Source organism: Leguminivora glycinivorella, chromosome Z (assembly GCF_023078275.1).
Source record: "Leguminivora glycinivorella isolate SPB_JAAS2020 chromosome Z, LegGlyc_1.1, whole genome shotgun sequence".
Classification (NCBI taxonomy): Eukaryota; Metazoa; Arthropoda; class Insecta; order Lepidoptera; family Tortricidae; genus Leguminivora; species Leguminivora glycinivorella.
Genome location: NC_062998.1, coordinates 9,215,852 through 9,234,312, shown reverse-complemented (window position 1 = coordinate 9,234,312; position 18,461 = coordinate 9,215,852). Strand labels below are relative to the sequence as shown.

Genomic DNA, 18,461 nt, shown 5'->3' with positions numbered 1-18,461 from the left:
CTCAGTTTTGACAATTTGGCCCATATTGTTAGCTTGATATGTGTTAAAATGTCAAATATTAATATTAGCGCGATCTAGCCGAGCGTTCCCCAAAGGTGTAACGCCATCTAGGCCACCGTACCTTTTTCTCTAGGGCTTTGAGGTACGTTTTTTTCTTAGACTTTATCCGTCTATTATACGGAGTTACATATCGTCACTACTTTAAAAAAAACTTGTATCTTCGTCTGTCAATGAAAATAAAATTGTAGTAAGTATGTATGGAATGCATATAGACTTACTGCGTTTTAACTTTGAGGAGATTTTTTTAAAAGTAGTGACGATATGTCTTTGGTAGTACATAGAATGGAGAATTGGAATTATCTGTTTTTATTCAGCGAAACAAAATATAATCGTTTAAAGTTTGAACGCAGGGATCGTAACTTTATCCGCTCGCAAAAGAAAAACACCAAGTAACATACTAATAAGTAATACAGTTTTACAAAACAGTGTATTTTTAGAGATATAAATTTGACCGCGCTAAATTCCTAAGCGTATTTACTAGTTTGACCGCCGTCCATAGGTCCTGGCGCTATGGAGCTATCGGTTTAAGTTAGGGTAACCCGATTAGGTACTAAGTTTGGTTTGCTATTCTAGGAAAACTTCCTTTATTGGTCTTGTCTAGTATTCTTAGCTGCAATAATAAATCGATCACTGCACTAAGGTAGGATGTAACTTCCACTCATCCACTATGACTTTAAATGATCGATGAAACTTAGGCGCTAGAAGAAACATCTTTAGAATAGAATAGAAATATCATATTCGTAAACACGTCATAAAAATAAGAGATCATACAATATATATATATGTTATGGACCAAGTGATTAATAAGGGCATTATGTATAATGCCCGGGCATTATGAATAATGCCAGGCCATATTGGGCAAAGTGATTAATCATTGTCTAGACGCCATTTTTTATCACATTGCCCGGTCATTATGATAATGCTACATGACCATTGGGCAAATTGATAATAAGTTTAACAAGTTTGCCTGAACGCCATTTTTTATCACATTGCCCGGGCATTATGATACTGCTACGTAATTGTTGGGCAATATAATAATAAGTTTAACAAGTTTGCCGGAACGCCATTTTTTTATCACATTGCCCGGGAAATATGATACTGCTACGTGATTTTTGGGCAATTTGATAATAAGTTTAACAAGTTTGCCTGAAAGCTATTTTTATCACATTGCCCGGGCATTATGATACTGCTACGTGATTGTTGGGCAATTTGATAATAAGTTTAACAAGTTTGCCTGAACGCCATTTTTTATCACATTGCCCGGGCATTAGATACTGCTACGTGATTGTTGGGCAATTTGATAATAAGTTTCACAAGTTTGCCTGAACACCATTTTTTATCACATTATCGCCTACCGCGGCACAATGTTTGTGGGGGCATTCTGCAGAGCTAGTTCATCATCTAAGTTTATTAACAATTGGTTTTTGGCACAAAAGTGTTATCTTATCCCTCTCCTAGCAAGAAAGGGTCATACCTACGAAACAAATGTCTGTCCCCATGTCTAAGTATATGATATGGGGGAGCCAGATGCAAAGACTATTGCAGTGCAACACTGTCTTTTGTGCTACGATGGGAGCTAAAGTCATGGGTTATTGTTTTGTAAGTTGGATGAACTGGATAAAAGGCTATGGGAGGAGACTATCGGATACCTGCCGTGACAATAAGTCTCACAATTGTAAAAGACAGGAGGTGACTTGCCAACTCATTGAGTGGGCCCTGCAAAACGGGCGCACACACGGTGCGACAACAGAGCAACACTTAAGAGTGGCTGAAAGGTTGTCGAGAGGTGAGACTGCGGTAGCCAGTTTCCGGTGATCCGTTCAGCAGGCCGCCGGCGTTATGACACTTTCCCATTTATAATATTAGTATGGATGCTCATACTGTGTAATTTTCTTTGTGTAAATAAAATAAAAAAATGTCTATAAAATGTCTATTCTTGGGCAAAATTCAGTTATTTGGTGTGTTATTATTACTTTTCCCAAAAGAGGATGGGCATTATGTATAATGCCCGGGCAAAATTCAGCTATCCGGTGTGGTATTATTATTTTGCCCATCAGAGGATGGGCATTATGTATAATGCCCGGGCAAAATTTAGCTATTCGATATGTTATTTTATTATCACTTTGCCCAACAGAGGATGGGCATTATGTATAATGCCCGGGCAAAATTCAGCTATACAATATGTTATTATCACTTTGCCCAACATAGGATGGGCATTATGTATAATGCCCGGGCAAAATTCAGCTATTCAATATGTTATTATCATTTTGCCCAACATAGGATGCCCGGGCAAAATTCAACTTTCCGATGTGTTATTATTACTTTGCCCAACAGAGGATGGGCATTATGTATAATGCCCGGGCAATGTAATTATTTGAATAGTTATTATCAAACTGCCCACTCACAATGGGCATTATTCATAATGCCCGGGCATTATGTATAATGCCCAATTTATCACTTGGTCCATAACATATATACCTATAATACACAAAAAAACCGGCCAAGAGCGTGTCGGGCCACGCTCAGTGTAGGGTTCCGTAGTTTTCCGTATTTTTCTCAAAAACTACTGAACTTATCAAGTTCGAAACAATTTTCCTAGAAAGTCTTTATAGAGTTCTACTTTTCTGATTTTTTTCATATTTTTCAAACATATGATTCAAAAGTTAGAGGGGGGGGACACACTTTTTTTTCCTTTAGGAGCGATTATTTCCGAAAATATCAATATTATCAAAAAACGATTTTAGTAAACCCTTATTCATTTTTAAATACCTATCCAACAATATATCACACGTTGTGATTGGAATGAAAAAAAAATCAGTCCCCACTTTACATGTAGGGGGGGTACCCTAATAAAACATTTTTTTTTCACTTTTTATTTTACCACTTTGTCGGCGTGATTGATATACATATTGGTACCAAATTTCAGCTTTCTAGTGCTAACGGTTACTGAGATTATCCGCGGACGGACGGACAGACAGACATGGCGAAACTATAAGGGTTCCTAGATGACTATGGAACCCTAAAAATCATACAATCAAAGTAATCCACACAAGGACTTCTTAAAGGAGAAAGGCCACGAAATGGTATCATCTCATCTCTGCGTCATCGTAGTACATGTCACGAACATTTGTGGGCCGGAAATTTAAAAAAAAATAGGTACTTCCCGGCCTAGGCCTTAAATTATGTAAAAATATAATTTACAGCTCTCTTGAGTTGAGCCGTCTTCAACGTGATACTTTGTAGCCTATTTTAAAGATAAATAATGGCACATTTCATACCATGTTTGAGAAATAGTTATTTGTTATACAAGGGGGCAAAGTTGTATTTTAACGCCGAGTGTGGAATTGAAAAACGAGCAAGTGAAAGGATTCTATAGTTGAACCACGAGCGAAGCGAGTGAAATAGAATCCTGAACTTGCGAGTTTTTTAACACACGAGAAGTAAAACCATTTGCATCCGAGTGTAACACAAAACTTTTCCCCTCACTATAGCATACAACGCAAAAAAAGCGTTTATCACTTTGTAAATCATCTTTGTTACTAGATTCACCTACTTTTGTCAATTTTAAAGCAGTTAATTTGATTCAAGGTCAAATTACTTTACCCACTAGTGGATAAAATGCGTTTTTACCCGCTGGTATTAAGCTAGTGAGGGGAAAACACTTTTAACGGGGTTCAAACACAGGCCCTACTACGGCAAAGGTGTACCGTCTAGGCTTTAGCATCTACCTTATTTGATTATGATTATAGTAAAATCCCTCCTACCCTACCTTTAACAAAGACAACTTAAAATATAGACGACATTTCCAACCTGTCCACAAAACAAACATGAACTTTGATTGACATTTGCCAGTAAACAATTAGTTCTATTGTCGACCTGTACCCCGGTTAAACTGCCTAATTCGCATCGCAATTTAAACTCTACGTGCTCGAGCGAAACCAGTTTATTCTATGGCTTCTACGTAGCCGGGGCATACCTTTGCCGTTAGAAAATGATAATATGGCTATTATCGATCGGCCCTACGCGCAAGCGTCCTTGGCCACGGTCAGTGCCAATTTTTAAAATTACTTCGCACTCAATCAATTATAGTATTTGGTCGTGTATTCGTTTGTTTGATACGTATGTCGTTTAAATTTTATTTTTTATGGTTTTCTTTCCCGTTGGTCGTCCATCATTGACAGTCCGCCGGCCGCTTCGTCCTCACCAATGACACGGGTGGACCAGTTGGCTCGGCGGCGCGCATGCCCGCACTGGATTCAAGGTGTTTTATCAGCGATAGTTTCAGAGCCAGTGTCAGTAATGTGAGGCTTGCGACCGGTGCCGGGGCCCGGCTTGCCCTCAAAAATGTAGCTGTCGTCTTTCTCTCAACACGGTTATCCCGCAAATACGACTAGTCATTACAATATTAAAAAGTTAAATGTTTGTCGTCAATTGTTGTCTAATATAATATCAATCGTCTCTATAGTAGTTTTTGTTGTTTTAGGTAGGTAGGAAAATCTTTTAGAAGGTGAGTCGTTTAAGACTATGCATGACTGTGCTTTGATTTTATTAGTTAAGTTATCTACACTAAGAAGCTCAAGGTATAGATTAGTTTTGGTATGTTTAGTTATAATTTTAATTATTTGTTATTTTATGTAGTTTATGTTATATTATGTGCAACAGATGATTCCTGCCCTCACCAAGCACTTACCTACAGTTGCAAGATTTTTCTGTGTTTGTAATTTGTTTATAAATAATTCATGTTTATGCGTTAGCGAATGTTATGAATCAAACTTTAGCTGTGCAAATGTCATCTAAAACTTTCTTATAATATGTATGGAGTTAATATGAAGTTTTCACTATTATTTTAACTCCTGTGTGGTGTTTTAAGACCAAATGCGTAGTAGGCCTTATTTATATTTAACTACTTATTTAGTAAAATATTTATCCGTCAATATCTACTTATGAGATAAATAAATATCACCTAGGATTCTTAAATATACATACTAGTTATTTCATAAATAAACTGTATACATCCCATGTTCATCGTATCTCCAACAATTTTCCGTTGATGACAAATTTAATATTTACTCACAAATCTAAAAATTATAGTTGAACTCTGAAATTTTTAAATTTTTTGAGAGTCATTTCATACAAAAGTTATATAATAATGATTTATGTATTTAAAGTTATACATGATTATTTTCAATGTATGTTGCCATCGTTGCATGTATTTGACTGCTTCTCACGTTGTAAAAATAACAGTATTTCATCATCATAAATTTAAGAGCTGGGCTCTTGTCGGTGAAGCAATCTCCAGCTATATCTTTCCTGGGCTTTTTCTTTGACAGCCTGATACGACACGACATTCACTTTTTCCTTCACTTGGTCCATGTATGCCCTCCTTGGCTTTCCCCTCTTTCTTCTTCCTTCTACTTTCCCTTCTATGATGATCTTGATGAATTCGTCGTGTCGTAACAGGTGTCCCAACATATTTCCTCTTCTGCATTCAACAGTTCTTAAAATACCTACACCTCTTTTCTTTCACTCTTTTTAAGACTTCTTTGTTTGTCACTTTCTCTGTCCAACTTATTTTCTCCAGCCGCCGCCAGCACCACATTTCAAAAGCTTCAATGCGTTTTCTGTCTCGTTGCAGCATCGTCCACGTTTCGCTGATGCTCCAGATGTATAATTTTATTAACTTTTTCTTGATGGTTGTATTTATTCTGGCTTTAAACAGGTACTTTTTTTCATTAAATGCTTTCTTTGCCATGGCTATTCGTGCAGTGATGTCTTGAGTACATCTGGAGTTATTGGTGATTATGCTACCCAGGTATTTAAACTTACGAACTTGTTCTACAGTGTTATTGTTAATTACTTATTAATTCACAGTATTTACAATTTCTATATTACGTTTGAATTAATCCCACTCCCACGGTAAATGTGCAAGCGGGTGTTATAAAAAAACCTCGGGGCGTAATAATACTTATAATATTGCAAACTCGAGTCTTTATATCGTTCCGGCAAGCCGTCGCGATTTCCTTACTTAGGTACGAACTTAACTCTCGTGTGCAATACATAACTTCCGCTCCACACCCACTATTCCATATCCACTATTGGGACATACCCACGGAAAAGTTCAATAAGGCTTGTGATGTTGGGACTTACAAAAATATATAAATACTTTATATATACCTAGAGAGTACCCAAAACTTAACTATAATAGTATAACATTTTATCTGATATTAATTCGTTTTAATCCATAGGCAACCCTATCGTCCAACGCTGCGCACGTGCGGCTCGTTTCTTTGTTAGAATTTTGTAGGCATTTAAAAAGGCGGCATTTCGTGAACATCAAAGCAGTGGGCCTTCTGTACTTGTACTATTATATATTCTGTGCTTTCGGTAGATAGGCCGGCTCGAAAGCCAAACTGAGCATCATTTAATCTTACATATTTGTCCAATTGTGTGTTCAACAGGCCATCGAATACCCTTGCTACATTGGTAGCCAGCGAAATAGGTCGATAGTTGTTCTTGTTTGATACATCACCCGTTTTATTTTTGACAATAGGTATAACAATTGTTTTTGTCATGAGTGGAGGTAGGTACGAGTTGCATATACACAGATTGGAGAACATTGCTAGCACTCGAGGCAGGTGAGACCCAGCAAACCGCAGGTGCTCAACACTGAGACGGTCATGACCTGGAGATTTACTCTTTTTCATTTCCTTAAGTAGGTATCTACGCGCTAGCTACGTCACTAGCGCTAAAACGTACCTGAGGTTTGGTCCCCGTTTCATCAGTGCTAAGCCCCTGCAGCCCCCGGGCCCCACCAGCGGCGGCGCTGTTAGTATATCGTCGATATCACGTTGTTGTTTTCCACCGTTCGTTCTGACCACTTTCCGCATCCGAGCTGGGACGGACACAAATAGCAAATCCTTAGCCTTTTTGATATCGTCCGGTGAGAAAAAGGCCAAATATATCCTACTTATGCTCTGACTGTCCATAAAAAAGTCCAGTTTTTATTAACCTATTCAGCGCTAATACACGTTGTCGTTCTGCCTCTACGAAGCATTTTCGTATCGGCTACGACGTAGCGCTACGCGTGTTCGTAGGTCGTAGTATACTTCACCACCCGCAACTGTAAGATTTGGGTTCAGTTGTGATTTGGGCGATGGGATAGCAAGCTGGGACAAGTCTACAACCTTAATAGGTACCGCGAAGGGTTGATAAGTTCAGATTAGCTAGTATTAATTACGTACTGACTGATTTTCTTTGTGGCAAATTCAATTAAGCCGTTTTGGCGATGTTTGAAAGGCTCTAGTTTCTTTAGAAACAAAAATATCAAAGTCAGCAAAACAGTCCGACACAGATATTGATAAATTTGATAATAATCATTTGTGTTGAAAATGTTATTACTATAGCTTCAAACTAAGGGACCGATTTTTGAATATCGAACGCATGAATTCGTCGTTCCATAGACTTTGGAAAACAACGAAAACCACTCGGTTTCGATTCTGTTATTAGACTTTAAATCGCTAGTAGTGGAGATATATTGATCTAAATTGACGACATCGAATGGATGACATTCAAAAATCGGCTAACGCACTGAGAGGGAACAGTCGAGAGCGTATGAAGAAATAAGGGATCCTGTTTCGCCTTAAAAGGCTTTTACAAAGTAACATTTATAATAAGTCAATGTCTACGGCTCACAGAGCCAAACATTGTTTAAGCCCCAAATATATGGGGTCCGAAACTCCGATGCTACAGCCTTTAAAAAGTCACAGCGGCACTCGTAACCGACTAGACTAATTGCTTCCATTCCGCGAACGTGCACCCTGCAATAACATATATTAGGCAGAATCCCACTTAACGTCAACTTCCAAGGCAATTGCCACTCTATGTCCTTGCTCTAAAGTAGTTGTTTGCATTTCAAATTGAGGAATTCCAATGTTTACTGAGACAACCCCGTACTGTCTTATATTATTGAAAAAACAGCTTTATCTATGTGTTTTAAGATGAAAATATGTCCAAATCTGAAAGGCTGAGAATCTCTAGATGGAGAAAGTGGTCGCTCCCGTTGCAGCATGAAACGTCTTCTTTAAAATTTCATTTGGCGGCTCCAAGCAGTAAACAACTATGTACATGTGCCGTGTGCCCAATTTGGAGGAATGCAATGCATTCGACTTTAGAGTCTATCTTATAAGATTTCCCTGACTAAAGTTAATAAAAACATTTTACTCTATACATATATTAAGTCCCATACACCTCAGGCATACACGGCAGTCGAAAGATTAAAAAAACGTACCTATTCAATCACTATTTAAGACTTTTTTTTTAATTAACTGTGGTTAAGAATACGGGCGACCATTCACCTTGAAGCTGTGGTAAATTACTCTTTAGGTGTTATTGAACTTTTTTAGACTATTGATATTTTTGTTGATATGTTTTGTAAACGATTCTGTTGATGATTTTGTAATGACGCTTGATATTTCATATGGGTTGACTGTCAAAAAATCACAGGTGCTTTCATGGTGGATACGACTATTGGTGAATTTTGGGCATTCTTTTAAAAGGTGGTCAATAGTCTATTTAAGACTAAAATGACATATTATACGTAACTTGTCAAGCACAAAGTAAAGAATTTAATTTCTACTTATATATATTGAGTCTTAAAGTACATTGGCCTCGTTCCAAGGTAAGCTCAAGACTTGTATGAGTTTTGAAGCAATAAATAAGCAAATTAAAAGTACAATGTATTACTTGGAGTTCAGTATATTTTTTTACTGTTTAAAGAACGATACATAATAGTACATTACGATACAAGTGCGTAAAAAAGGAAGTTCGAAACGAGTGGCGATAAATTAAAACACGACCGAAGGGAGTGTTTTAAATCGACACGAGTTACGAATTTCCTTTTCGCACGTGTATCGTACGACGTTTTTCAGTACAGATGAGCCTCCGAAGTTTCGACCTCGCATATAATGAACCACTTCTCGCACTAGTGCGTAAAAAAAACACCATCTGTACTGAAAAATCTGTTTTTGGCATTGAACTAGGTAATAAAGCATTAACAACGCCATGTCAAAAATTATTTTTTCTACTCCCGAACTGTTATACGTCATTTACACGGTCGTGCATAGATCTTTAAAACCCTACATAAAGGTCTATTCCCCAAAGCCAGTGTCCGCCGGCTTTCCGCGCATGCGCGCAGTATCGAAAAAACTGAAAACGCATTGTTTGGCTCTGTAACCATGGCAACGCCTTATAACGACACTGCGCGAGTGCGCGGAAAGGCTTTGGGCAGCTGAGCTGACAGTGCAAACCTTTGCGTCAAAATACAGGAAGCAGTGTGAATTTCACGAAAGTTATTCAAGAAAACTATTAAAAACTAAGTGCATGGTCGTAGAAAACGTATTGTATGCAACGGTGTTTAACTGGGTCAAAAAATACTCGTGTCGTCTCAATAACAATTTTCGGCTTCGCCTCAAATTGTTACCCACGCCACTCGTCTTTTTTGACCTCCTTTAAACGCCTGTTGCATAAAATACTATAAATTATTGATTTATTTAAACCTGTGGGAAACAAACAGGTAAAACCATACATATAGTAAAATCGGATGACACATTCACAAGTCACACGTTTTTTATTACTTACTAGCTTTTGCCCGCGGCTTCGCTCGCGTTAGAAAGAGACAAAATGTAAATCTCCACTTAAAAAATCACGACAATTGGTCGCTCCGTTTTGCTGTGAAAGGACAAACAAACAGACACACACACTTTCCCATTAATAATATAGGATGGATACGCGCGTGGCGTGTAGGGTGCGAATTATTACTACTACTACTGGTACTAGAAAATACCTACTATTTTTTTTATCGATATACCTAATTACATTACCAACTTGATTACTACATTTTTTTATTGCCTAGTTTATAATATTTATTGTACCAAATTTTTATTTAAGTATTATAAATAAATGAATTTCACTTGATTACTTATTTACTAGTCCTACAATTTATTTGTCAGTCTATATATTAGGCAATAATTATGTAGGTTTTTATATAGGAGTTAGGTTACGTTTGTTCTACTTGATCCATTGTAATTATTGAGCGGGACAAAGGCAGACATTAATAATTAACAGCTACTGTAATAAGTGAATATTCAATCAAAGTTGAATACCCCTGATCAGTTGTCAATTAAATTTCTACGGGTACCCGGTCCTGTACCAACAGCTTTTGACTTTATCCTTCTAAGTCCTTTTGTTTTCGAATTTAGAACATGTACAAAAAATTCTACACGGGGTCTTAGGAGGTTAAAAATACCTACATTACTCGATGTAGGTCACAAAAATCTATGTAGTTTTTGATAAGTACAGTCACCGGCATAAATATGTGATGATTTCTATACCTTGTCACATTAACGTCTTGTTTGAAATGTCATACGAAATTGTCAAATGATTTAAAGCGACAAGCCGGTGCCTGCCTGCCGGTTTATGCCGGTGACTGTACAGCCTGCAAAAAAGAGTAGGAATTAATACGTAGGGGCGCCAGCGTCTATGTAAACCGTTATACATGTGGCAAACTATGTGGCTAATATTTAGCATTTTCGCTCCTGTTACCTCTTAAAGAGATGTATCCACTTTTTCACCTTATTGCATTGTAATAAGTTGAAAAAGTGGAAACTTCTCTTTGTAGTCGACTGTACTTATAAAAAGGTATGGTACCCTTTTGGTCAATCCTTTGATTGGCCGCATGTTATAATTGTCTTAAAAAAAATCGTTTATTTCAGATCCATCATTGATCCATGAGATGTTATTACAAAAAAAATTTTTTTTATAAAATATGAACCTCGTAAGCAATAAATAAGCATTCAAGCTAAGTTCAAGTTTGAATATTCCAACTAAAGCGTATTTAATCCTTTCACTGTTGACCGACCCATTACCAGGATTATCTTATAATTGAAATCCTTTGATCCTCAATGAATATCCCGATATTTTAACTCGATTGAACCATTATTGACTTACTAGAAAACGGCAGTTTATAAATAACAGCAGCACTTTGTTGATTTTACCACGAGTTTCATTTCACATTATACACGGTGTAACATGAGGAAACCGAAAGATTTTAACTACGCATTTCTGGGGGCAAAATAAAGATAAAATGTTAAGTATATGACGTCAAGCAAATTACGCGAAAAAAATATTTTTGGGTAGTTAGTTTTTTTGTTTTTTGGATGTATGTTCACATAAAACGCTAAATGTTATTTTTAAAACTAGCACTTATAATTTAAAATTTTTTTTTTAAAGTTAGTTACTTTTTTGCAACGAGTTACTAGTTACTTTTTGATATCTATCAACGAAGTTAGTAAGATTATGTCCGATAACGGCATCATCGCTATCAAAACGTTCAGCGTTTTGTCCTGACAGAACTGTTAATATAATAATGCTTAATTATAACTCTGAAAGTAGGCGAAATCCAGAAAAGTTTATATGACATTTTACTCATCTAATACTAATACGATAAGGAATACGTTGTTAAAATTATTCGTTTTCCTCATATTACACCGTGTATAAGTAAGTACTTTATAAGAACACTAAGCGGCCCGTCCCAGCTACGCACTTGGATTAACTCATAAAAGTGGTGATAAATAGTAAGTTGTAAAAGATAGACTAATGCCATCGCAGACTTTTTTTGCAGACCTACCCTACATAATTATTTTAATGGTACCCCGATAAGACTGATTTTTGAAATTCAAACTATGTGCATTGTGCAATTGCCACAATGTTGTTATTTCAAGGACAAATTATCTCGATTTATCGGGTTTCACCAGTAAACCCTCGATATGAAAAGGTACAATTCTACCATACATTGTTTTGTTATATCTCAATCGGCATGGGCAATTCGGCAGCATATTTGATTAAAGCAAAGCGGCAGCATATTATAAAGAAAGTTATGTTGACCCTAACATATAGGTGTGTCATTGTTGAGACTCTCAAAATAATGGTGGTAAGGTTTAAGTTATCGAACTTGCTTTATTTAAGTAAATATAGTTTAAATAGATATATTAAATATTATAAGGACATTCTTACACAGATTGACTGAGACCCACGGTAAGCTCAAGAAGGCTTGTGTTGTGGGTACTCAGACACTCAGACAACATCCATGACTCAGGAACAAATATCTGTGCTCATCACACAAATAAATGCCCTTACCGGGATTCGAACCCGGGAAAGTGGCGTAGCAGGCAGGGTCACTACCGACTGCGCCAGACCGGTCGTCAAATTTGTTGACTAACACCCTATCGGGTATAGGTACTTAGGAGGGACAATGACTTCGACGCTGCTCTCGACTCATCTGACTACGCTTTAGTCGAGTGTCTGGAGAGCCCTGAACGCCAGGCTCAAGATGCCCGTAAACAGGGCAGGCCAATAACTTGACCGCGTTTCTGGGACACTGCTTCTTAGGCTGATTTTAGTGTCACGCGGGCCGACCGCGCGGAGCGATCGGTACTGGCCTAAAAAAATCTTAGAAATAGTTCAAAGAGGAAGTGACGTCACGTAGCTGATTCAGAACTTCCACTATAACCCAAAAAATCTTCCGGTATAGGAATAGCACTTGAGTTTGACTGTGACACTTATCATCACTCGTAGTATGGAGATTAGAGGTAAGAATCGAAAGCTTTAAGTATCAGAAGTGCACATATAAAACTACAGATTGGTGGCGCTGCAATCACAGGTATATAGTTCGGGATATATAATTTGAACGTTTACTATACATATAGTAAACGTAAATAGTAAACGTTCAAATTATATTTCCCGAACTATATTTATTAAGGGTTTGACACGTCATTATTCGACAGTTCTACTTCGACAGATTTATTTCCTTATACTTTTATATTGCATAGGTTGTAGTTATTCAATATTTGGCCCGCAATTGCCCCGCTCTACCATACGCATAAAATGATTAACAATCTATGATAGCTAAAACCCTAAAAGACAAATACCTAAAAGTTTACCTAAAAGCTTATACCCAACCCTAGCCTTTACCATGACCCATGAGTTGTTAACATTTTAAAATACTTTACTCCTACGATAGCGCAAATGTCTTGGATTAAGTAATAGTAATTTTTGCTTCTAAGTATTACTTAGTAAGTGTTTGGAGAATTCATGTCACAGAGTATAATGAAATAAATAATATTATAGAACTCCTTACACAGATTTACTGAATCCCGTGGTAAGGTGATGTGGGTACTCAGACAACGATATATAATACATATTATACCGACCGGACCGCGTCTAAGGGCAGGGTTGCTACTATTAGTGATGTGCAAGTTGCGGAAACTTTCCAAAAAATTTAAATTTCTTGAAAAATTCACGAAACTTTCACGAAAAATAAAGGGAATTTAAATTTATGAAATGGAAAGTTTCCATCCATACAATTGTCCATACAAAGTATGGAAAGTTTCCGAAGTTTTCCAATGTCAAAATTTCAGAATTTTTTAAACTCTCCGTCGGCACATCAGTTAGTTACTATGCGCTAGGCCAGACCGATCGTCCAAAATTATTATTAGTTCAAGCACTGTAGGTACACATTATCTGTACAATTAATGCAATTTTCGTAATATTTACGTTATCGAGTTACCTCATAGTAGGGGCTGTAGTGCTTAAAGTTCGACATCGATAAACTTGGCATTTTATTAGTTTTATTACACTTCTACCCAGAATTCTTGCTAAAACTGCTATCAGGCTGGAATATAACGCCGGCGTGTCAAAGTTTTCGTATTGCTTTTACATATTCTCATTGCCATATACTCGGAGGTTTAGATATTATGCGGCACCTTGCAAATAGCTTTAATAAATGCAATTAAGTCTGTAGATGAGAGCAAATAATTTACTAATACGTGGTACTGGTAAAGATATAACAGAGATTCCTGCGGAGGGGTTTCCGGTTCTTAAAGGGTCTGCAATGCGCAGGTAAAACTGGAGTTGTAAGGCACGGTGAATGCTTATCTATTCATCAGGCAAACCATATACTTGTTTGCCACCAACGTGGTATATAAAAGAAGCTTCGTCACTGGTAAAACCATACATTGTAGAAACTCACTACATGTCGGTTAGGTAACGTCATCGTGGCACCACTTTTCCATTACAATACATCCATACTAATATTGTAAATGGGAAAGTGTATGTGTCTGTTTGTTTGTCCGTCTTTCACGGCAAAAGGTAGCGACGAACTGACGTGATTTTTTAAGTGAAGATAGTTGAAGGGATGGAGAGTGACATAGGCTACTTTTTGTCTCTTTCTAACGCGAGCGAAGCTATAATTAATGATTATGATAGCCAGGTGGTTAACAAACGTTCATATAAAAAATAAAAATATTTAGTTACTAGAGAGATAGTGGTATCACGGTACATTGAAGATGGAGTAGAATACCTGTCTGTCTGTCTCAATACATATACTATAGTATGCTTTATGAGTGTGCAGACAGGATGACATTACGTTATTTAGACCGTGCTTAAAACGATCAGTCTATACTTTTTCTATGTCTGGGTGAAACCGTTGAAAAGTAAACGGACACCAGTAATCCAACACTTACTTAACAGGTACTTTGCCCAATGAGCTTTGTTTACTCAGTTTCAAAGTACTATACGAGTATCCATCTCTAGCCTAAGTTTAGGCTAGAGATGGATACTCGTATTATTTAATTAACGTTTCTTAATGAATTCCCCGGCCCTCGAACGTTAATGAACGCTTAAATGGAATTCATTTATTTAACACCTAAACAAATGTAAATATTTTAATTAAGGCTGCTTTGATGTTTAAGTGTGCTTGACGTATGAAATGGATATACAGCCATCGGATTTATCGGAGCGGTCTTGATCCTTGGGGCTCAAAAATATCTAAAAACTCTAGTGCCTTGACAATAGGTGTGTTCAGATGTTTGTCATGGTGACTGTACAAATCTTACTGTATTTAGGGCCAGTTGCATCAATACAGTTAACAGACACAGCAACGTCACGTAGCAGAAGTCTATGGAAATTCCCTTACAAAAAAAATGCGAACGCTAAATTCGGTAACAGATGGTTTGAAGCAACCGGCCCTTAAAGATCTTAAAACTAATTGGTAAATCATTTGACTACTGCTAGAACCAACAGGCTACCTAAATCACACCTAAGCCCACATAGACGAAGACAGTTTAGGCATAGCTGGGCACCGTTAATCAAATAGTTAACTTCGTTAATCGTTAATCCGTTACTTAAAAAGTTAACTTCGTTAATCGTTAAAGCGATACATGTCGGTAGATTTAACGGAAGTTAAAGTTAATCGATAATTCGTTAACACGTCATAAAAATAGGACTTCACTGTAGGTATTATGTATTTGTATTTACTTAGTATCCACCAAAAACCATTAAAACCTGTGACGCCAATCGGTAAAAAACCGAAATGTAATAATTACGGTCTCTTCGGGCTTTTACCGCCATTGGTTGGCTAAATCCTAGGTTTTACTTCGGATTGGTAATTATTGGGTCATTCATGCGGTCGCGATCGTGGTGCGTTGGTTCTTCAGATTGAGATTTGAGACGACAATTCGATGCTGTGGGTCACGATAACTTGGTAGAGTAATCTTAGGCCCGCCGGACTCGATGCGTCGGTTGCGCGATTTGTCTCATGCCTAATGATTGCACTCTATTCCCAGGTTAGTGATCGATCTAGCACGTCTAATAAGATTTAGAAGATCTCGAATAAGTGATCCAAAGTCGCCAATTGGTCTTTAGACTGTTTATAACCGACGGATCTGCTTTTACCGATAAATACTAGGTTTTGCCGTACGAGTACTACGGGCTTTTACAGTAGCAGTCAGGACGTGGTATTCGCGACGCAGCGAGCCGCTTGGGGTGCTGGATTAACGATTAACGGACTCGATGAAATTTAACGGAAGTTAACGAATCCGTTAACATTTTTTAAAGTTAACTTAAAAGTTAATCCGTTAACCGAAATGTTAACTTCGTTAATTAACGATTAACGGATTAACGAGTTAATGCCCAGCTATGAGTTTAGGTCAAGCAAAAAAAAACAATTTAAGTATTAAAAGAGGTTAAACTTGTTATTAGGTTTAAAACGAATACAAAACCTAAACATCATCTTTCAACCAACGGCAAAATTCTACGTCATCAAGTTTCAAGAAAGGGTTATTTCTACAATTCGATTGGTTCACATGTGCAGCCGTCACACGTCACAGCATGCTCATTAGTTTTAAAATCTGTAGAAACTCCTTGAAAAATTACTTCATTTATTCTTTTCTTCTGCAGGTAATAAGACTAGCAACAATGCCAGACTGGATCTGGCTGCTGGGCGCGGCGCTGTTCGGCGCGGTGGCTGCGCTAGCGATCCCCGTCGCCATCCTGCTGTACTTCCTGAGACCTTTCGACAAGACTCCCCCGGCCGACGACCTGTCCAGGCGGCCGGTTACTTTACCGGCGGTAAGTCGACATTTAAAATAGGTGTCGCTTAACTTCAAACTCGGGTAAATTCATTCTGCTTTAAGGTTGATTTTGTATAAAAATAAATAAATAATAGAATGGATTTACCCGAGTTTGAAGTATAGTTTTACCTAAGAAAATGATTTTCGCAAAAGCATGTACTTTTCACCCTAACCTTATTCTATGTTATTCGACTAGGTCTCTAATCATCATCATCATCATCTAATACGTATTTTTGGAAATACATTTAGGCAAAATAACAAGTAACAGGTTTTGTAGGGGAGCTGAGGTGGCTAGAGTACCTATAATGCCCTTTTCTCTAGCCAATAATGTGCAGTTTTTGTTTTCTCCTGTTAACTTTGTTAAACGGATAGGGTATAGTGCTCGTCAAAATAGGCACAATGGTTGTCGACTGGCGGAAAATGCCCAATAAAACTAACTAGGCAAAATATAAACAGCAAAGGCAGCTAACCCGTTGTGAAATCTTGACGTTGAAAGAGATGGTCTAGGGAAACGTTCACCCATTGTTCTTGTGTGGAGCCGAACAGAATAATTCAGCATACGTAACGAACCTGATTGCTTTTATTGTGGGCGCTGTTGAAGTATTATTTCGTGGTGAATTTTTTGTCATATGTACCAAGTGAAAAACAAATCATTAATTATCATGCGCTCATTTGTTTGCGTGTTACGGCATTTAACATTCGGTTTGAAAATGCATACTTATTGGAATAGGTAGGAGTAATCCGAAATTAATAACAACAATGTGTACATATTTATAATGTCATACCGGTTCTATCACGATAACTATTATTTTTGGCGATGTTTAGTGATTAGTCTGGTTGTATTAGCTGTGGTCGGTCGCAGCGCAGAAGAAGTTGTATATAGTGTGCGCAATACTTGTCGCTGAAATTCGAGCATTTTCATGTGCTCTGCGTATCCCTTATGTATAAAAATACAGTTAAGGCGAAAGCAGCAAGCGTACACGAAAATGTTAGAGCTGCACGCAAGTATGTCGCCAAGCGGCGGTGTGTCTCTCACGAGGATTTGTTTGTTGCAACACTTGCAATGCGCAAAATACGTCCACGCACACGCAACCGGTGTGCACAGGTCTTTGATATTTCCTGAAAATCTAGTTCATTTACATTTTAATCTCATTATATTTATGATAATGCAATTTACGCATTAATAGTGAGTAACGGTACGTCGATGAAATATTGACAATATTGACGGTTTTAATTAGGGCACAAGGCTTAAACAAGATGCCAATCGTTTGCACCGTAGCAAGCAAAACGGTTATCTATCACTCAGGCGTTACCACACCAATCGATTTATAGTTTCTCCATAGATAAATCGATCGATTGATATGTTAACATTCTTTCATGTACGTAGCCAATTATGGACCTGCGCTAACTGACGCGGATTACCGGAACGGACGCCTGTCTAACGCCGTGGCTTGCGTGGGCGACGGTCGCGCGATGGTCGCGCGACGGCGATGCGACGCATACGAAATCAAACCTTATCGATATGGAGGTATGTGACGCGACGGCGTAATAAGAAATTGTATGAACAGCGCTAAATGGCGCGGACACGTGCGACGGACTTTAGATATATTGGCGGGACCCGCGAGCGTGCGACGCGGCGGGTTTCCGCGCCAGCTAGCGGAGGCCCTAAACGCAATTAGCTCTGTCGAACCAAAACGGAAGAGCAACAGAGAGAGAGAGAGATAAATATGTTCCATATAAAGCTTGAACATTTTGCAATTTGTCTACGCACCCTTTTTATTTGTGGGAATATTCAGCAACTTTAATTAAGCTTAATACTGTGGGCACTGCGCGAAAAGTAATTTTAACGTTCGCTATTTTATACTCGATCAGCCTAATTAATTAGTTTTGTGAAGTCATTTATGTAAGTGAGGTTTTCACATCGCTTTATTATAATTT

General features: G+C 37.8%; 1 protein-coding gene across 5 annotated transcripts in view; it reads left to right on the top strand.

Annotated features, from left to right (window-relative positions):
* Positions 1-4,378: 4,378 nt before the first annotated feature.
* The window catches only part of LOC125241286 (PDZ domain-containing protein 8), a 76,257-nt gene continuing 62,174 nt past the window's right edge, over positions 4,379-18,461 (top strand). For all 5 annotated transcript variants that reach the window (XR_007178731.1, XR_007178732.1, XM_048149680.1 and 2 more), the window contains exons 1-2: positions 4,379-4,567; positions 16,351-16,521. Coding sequence is in view for 3 of the 5 variants with exons in the window: in XM_048149680.1 (XP_048005637.1) it covers positions 16,369-16,521 (153 nt within the window). In the remaining 2 variants the exon portion in view is untranslated. The remainder of the gene's footprint in view (positions 4,568-16,350; positions 16,522-18,461) is intronic.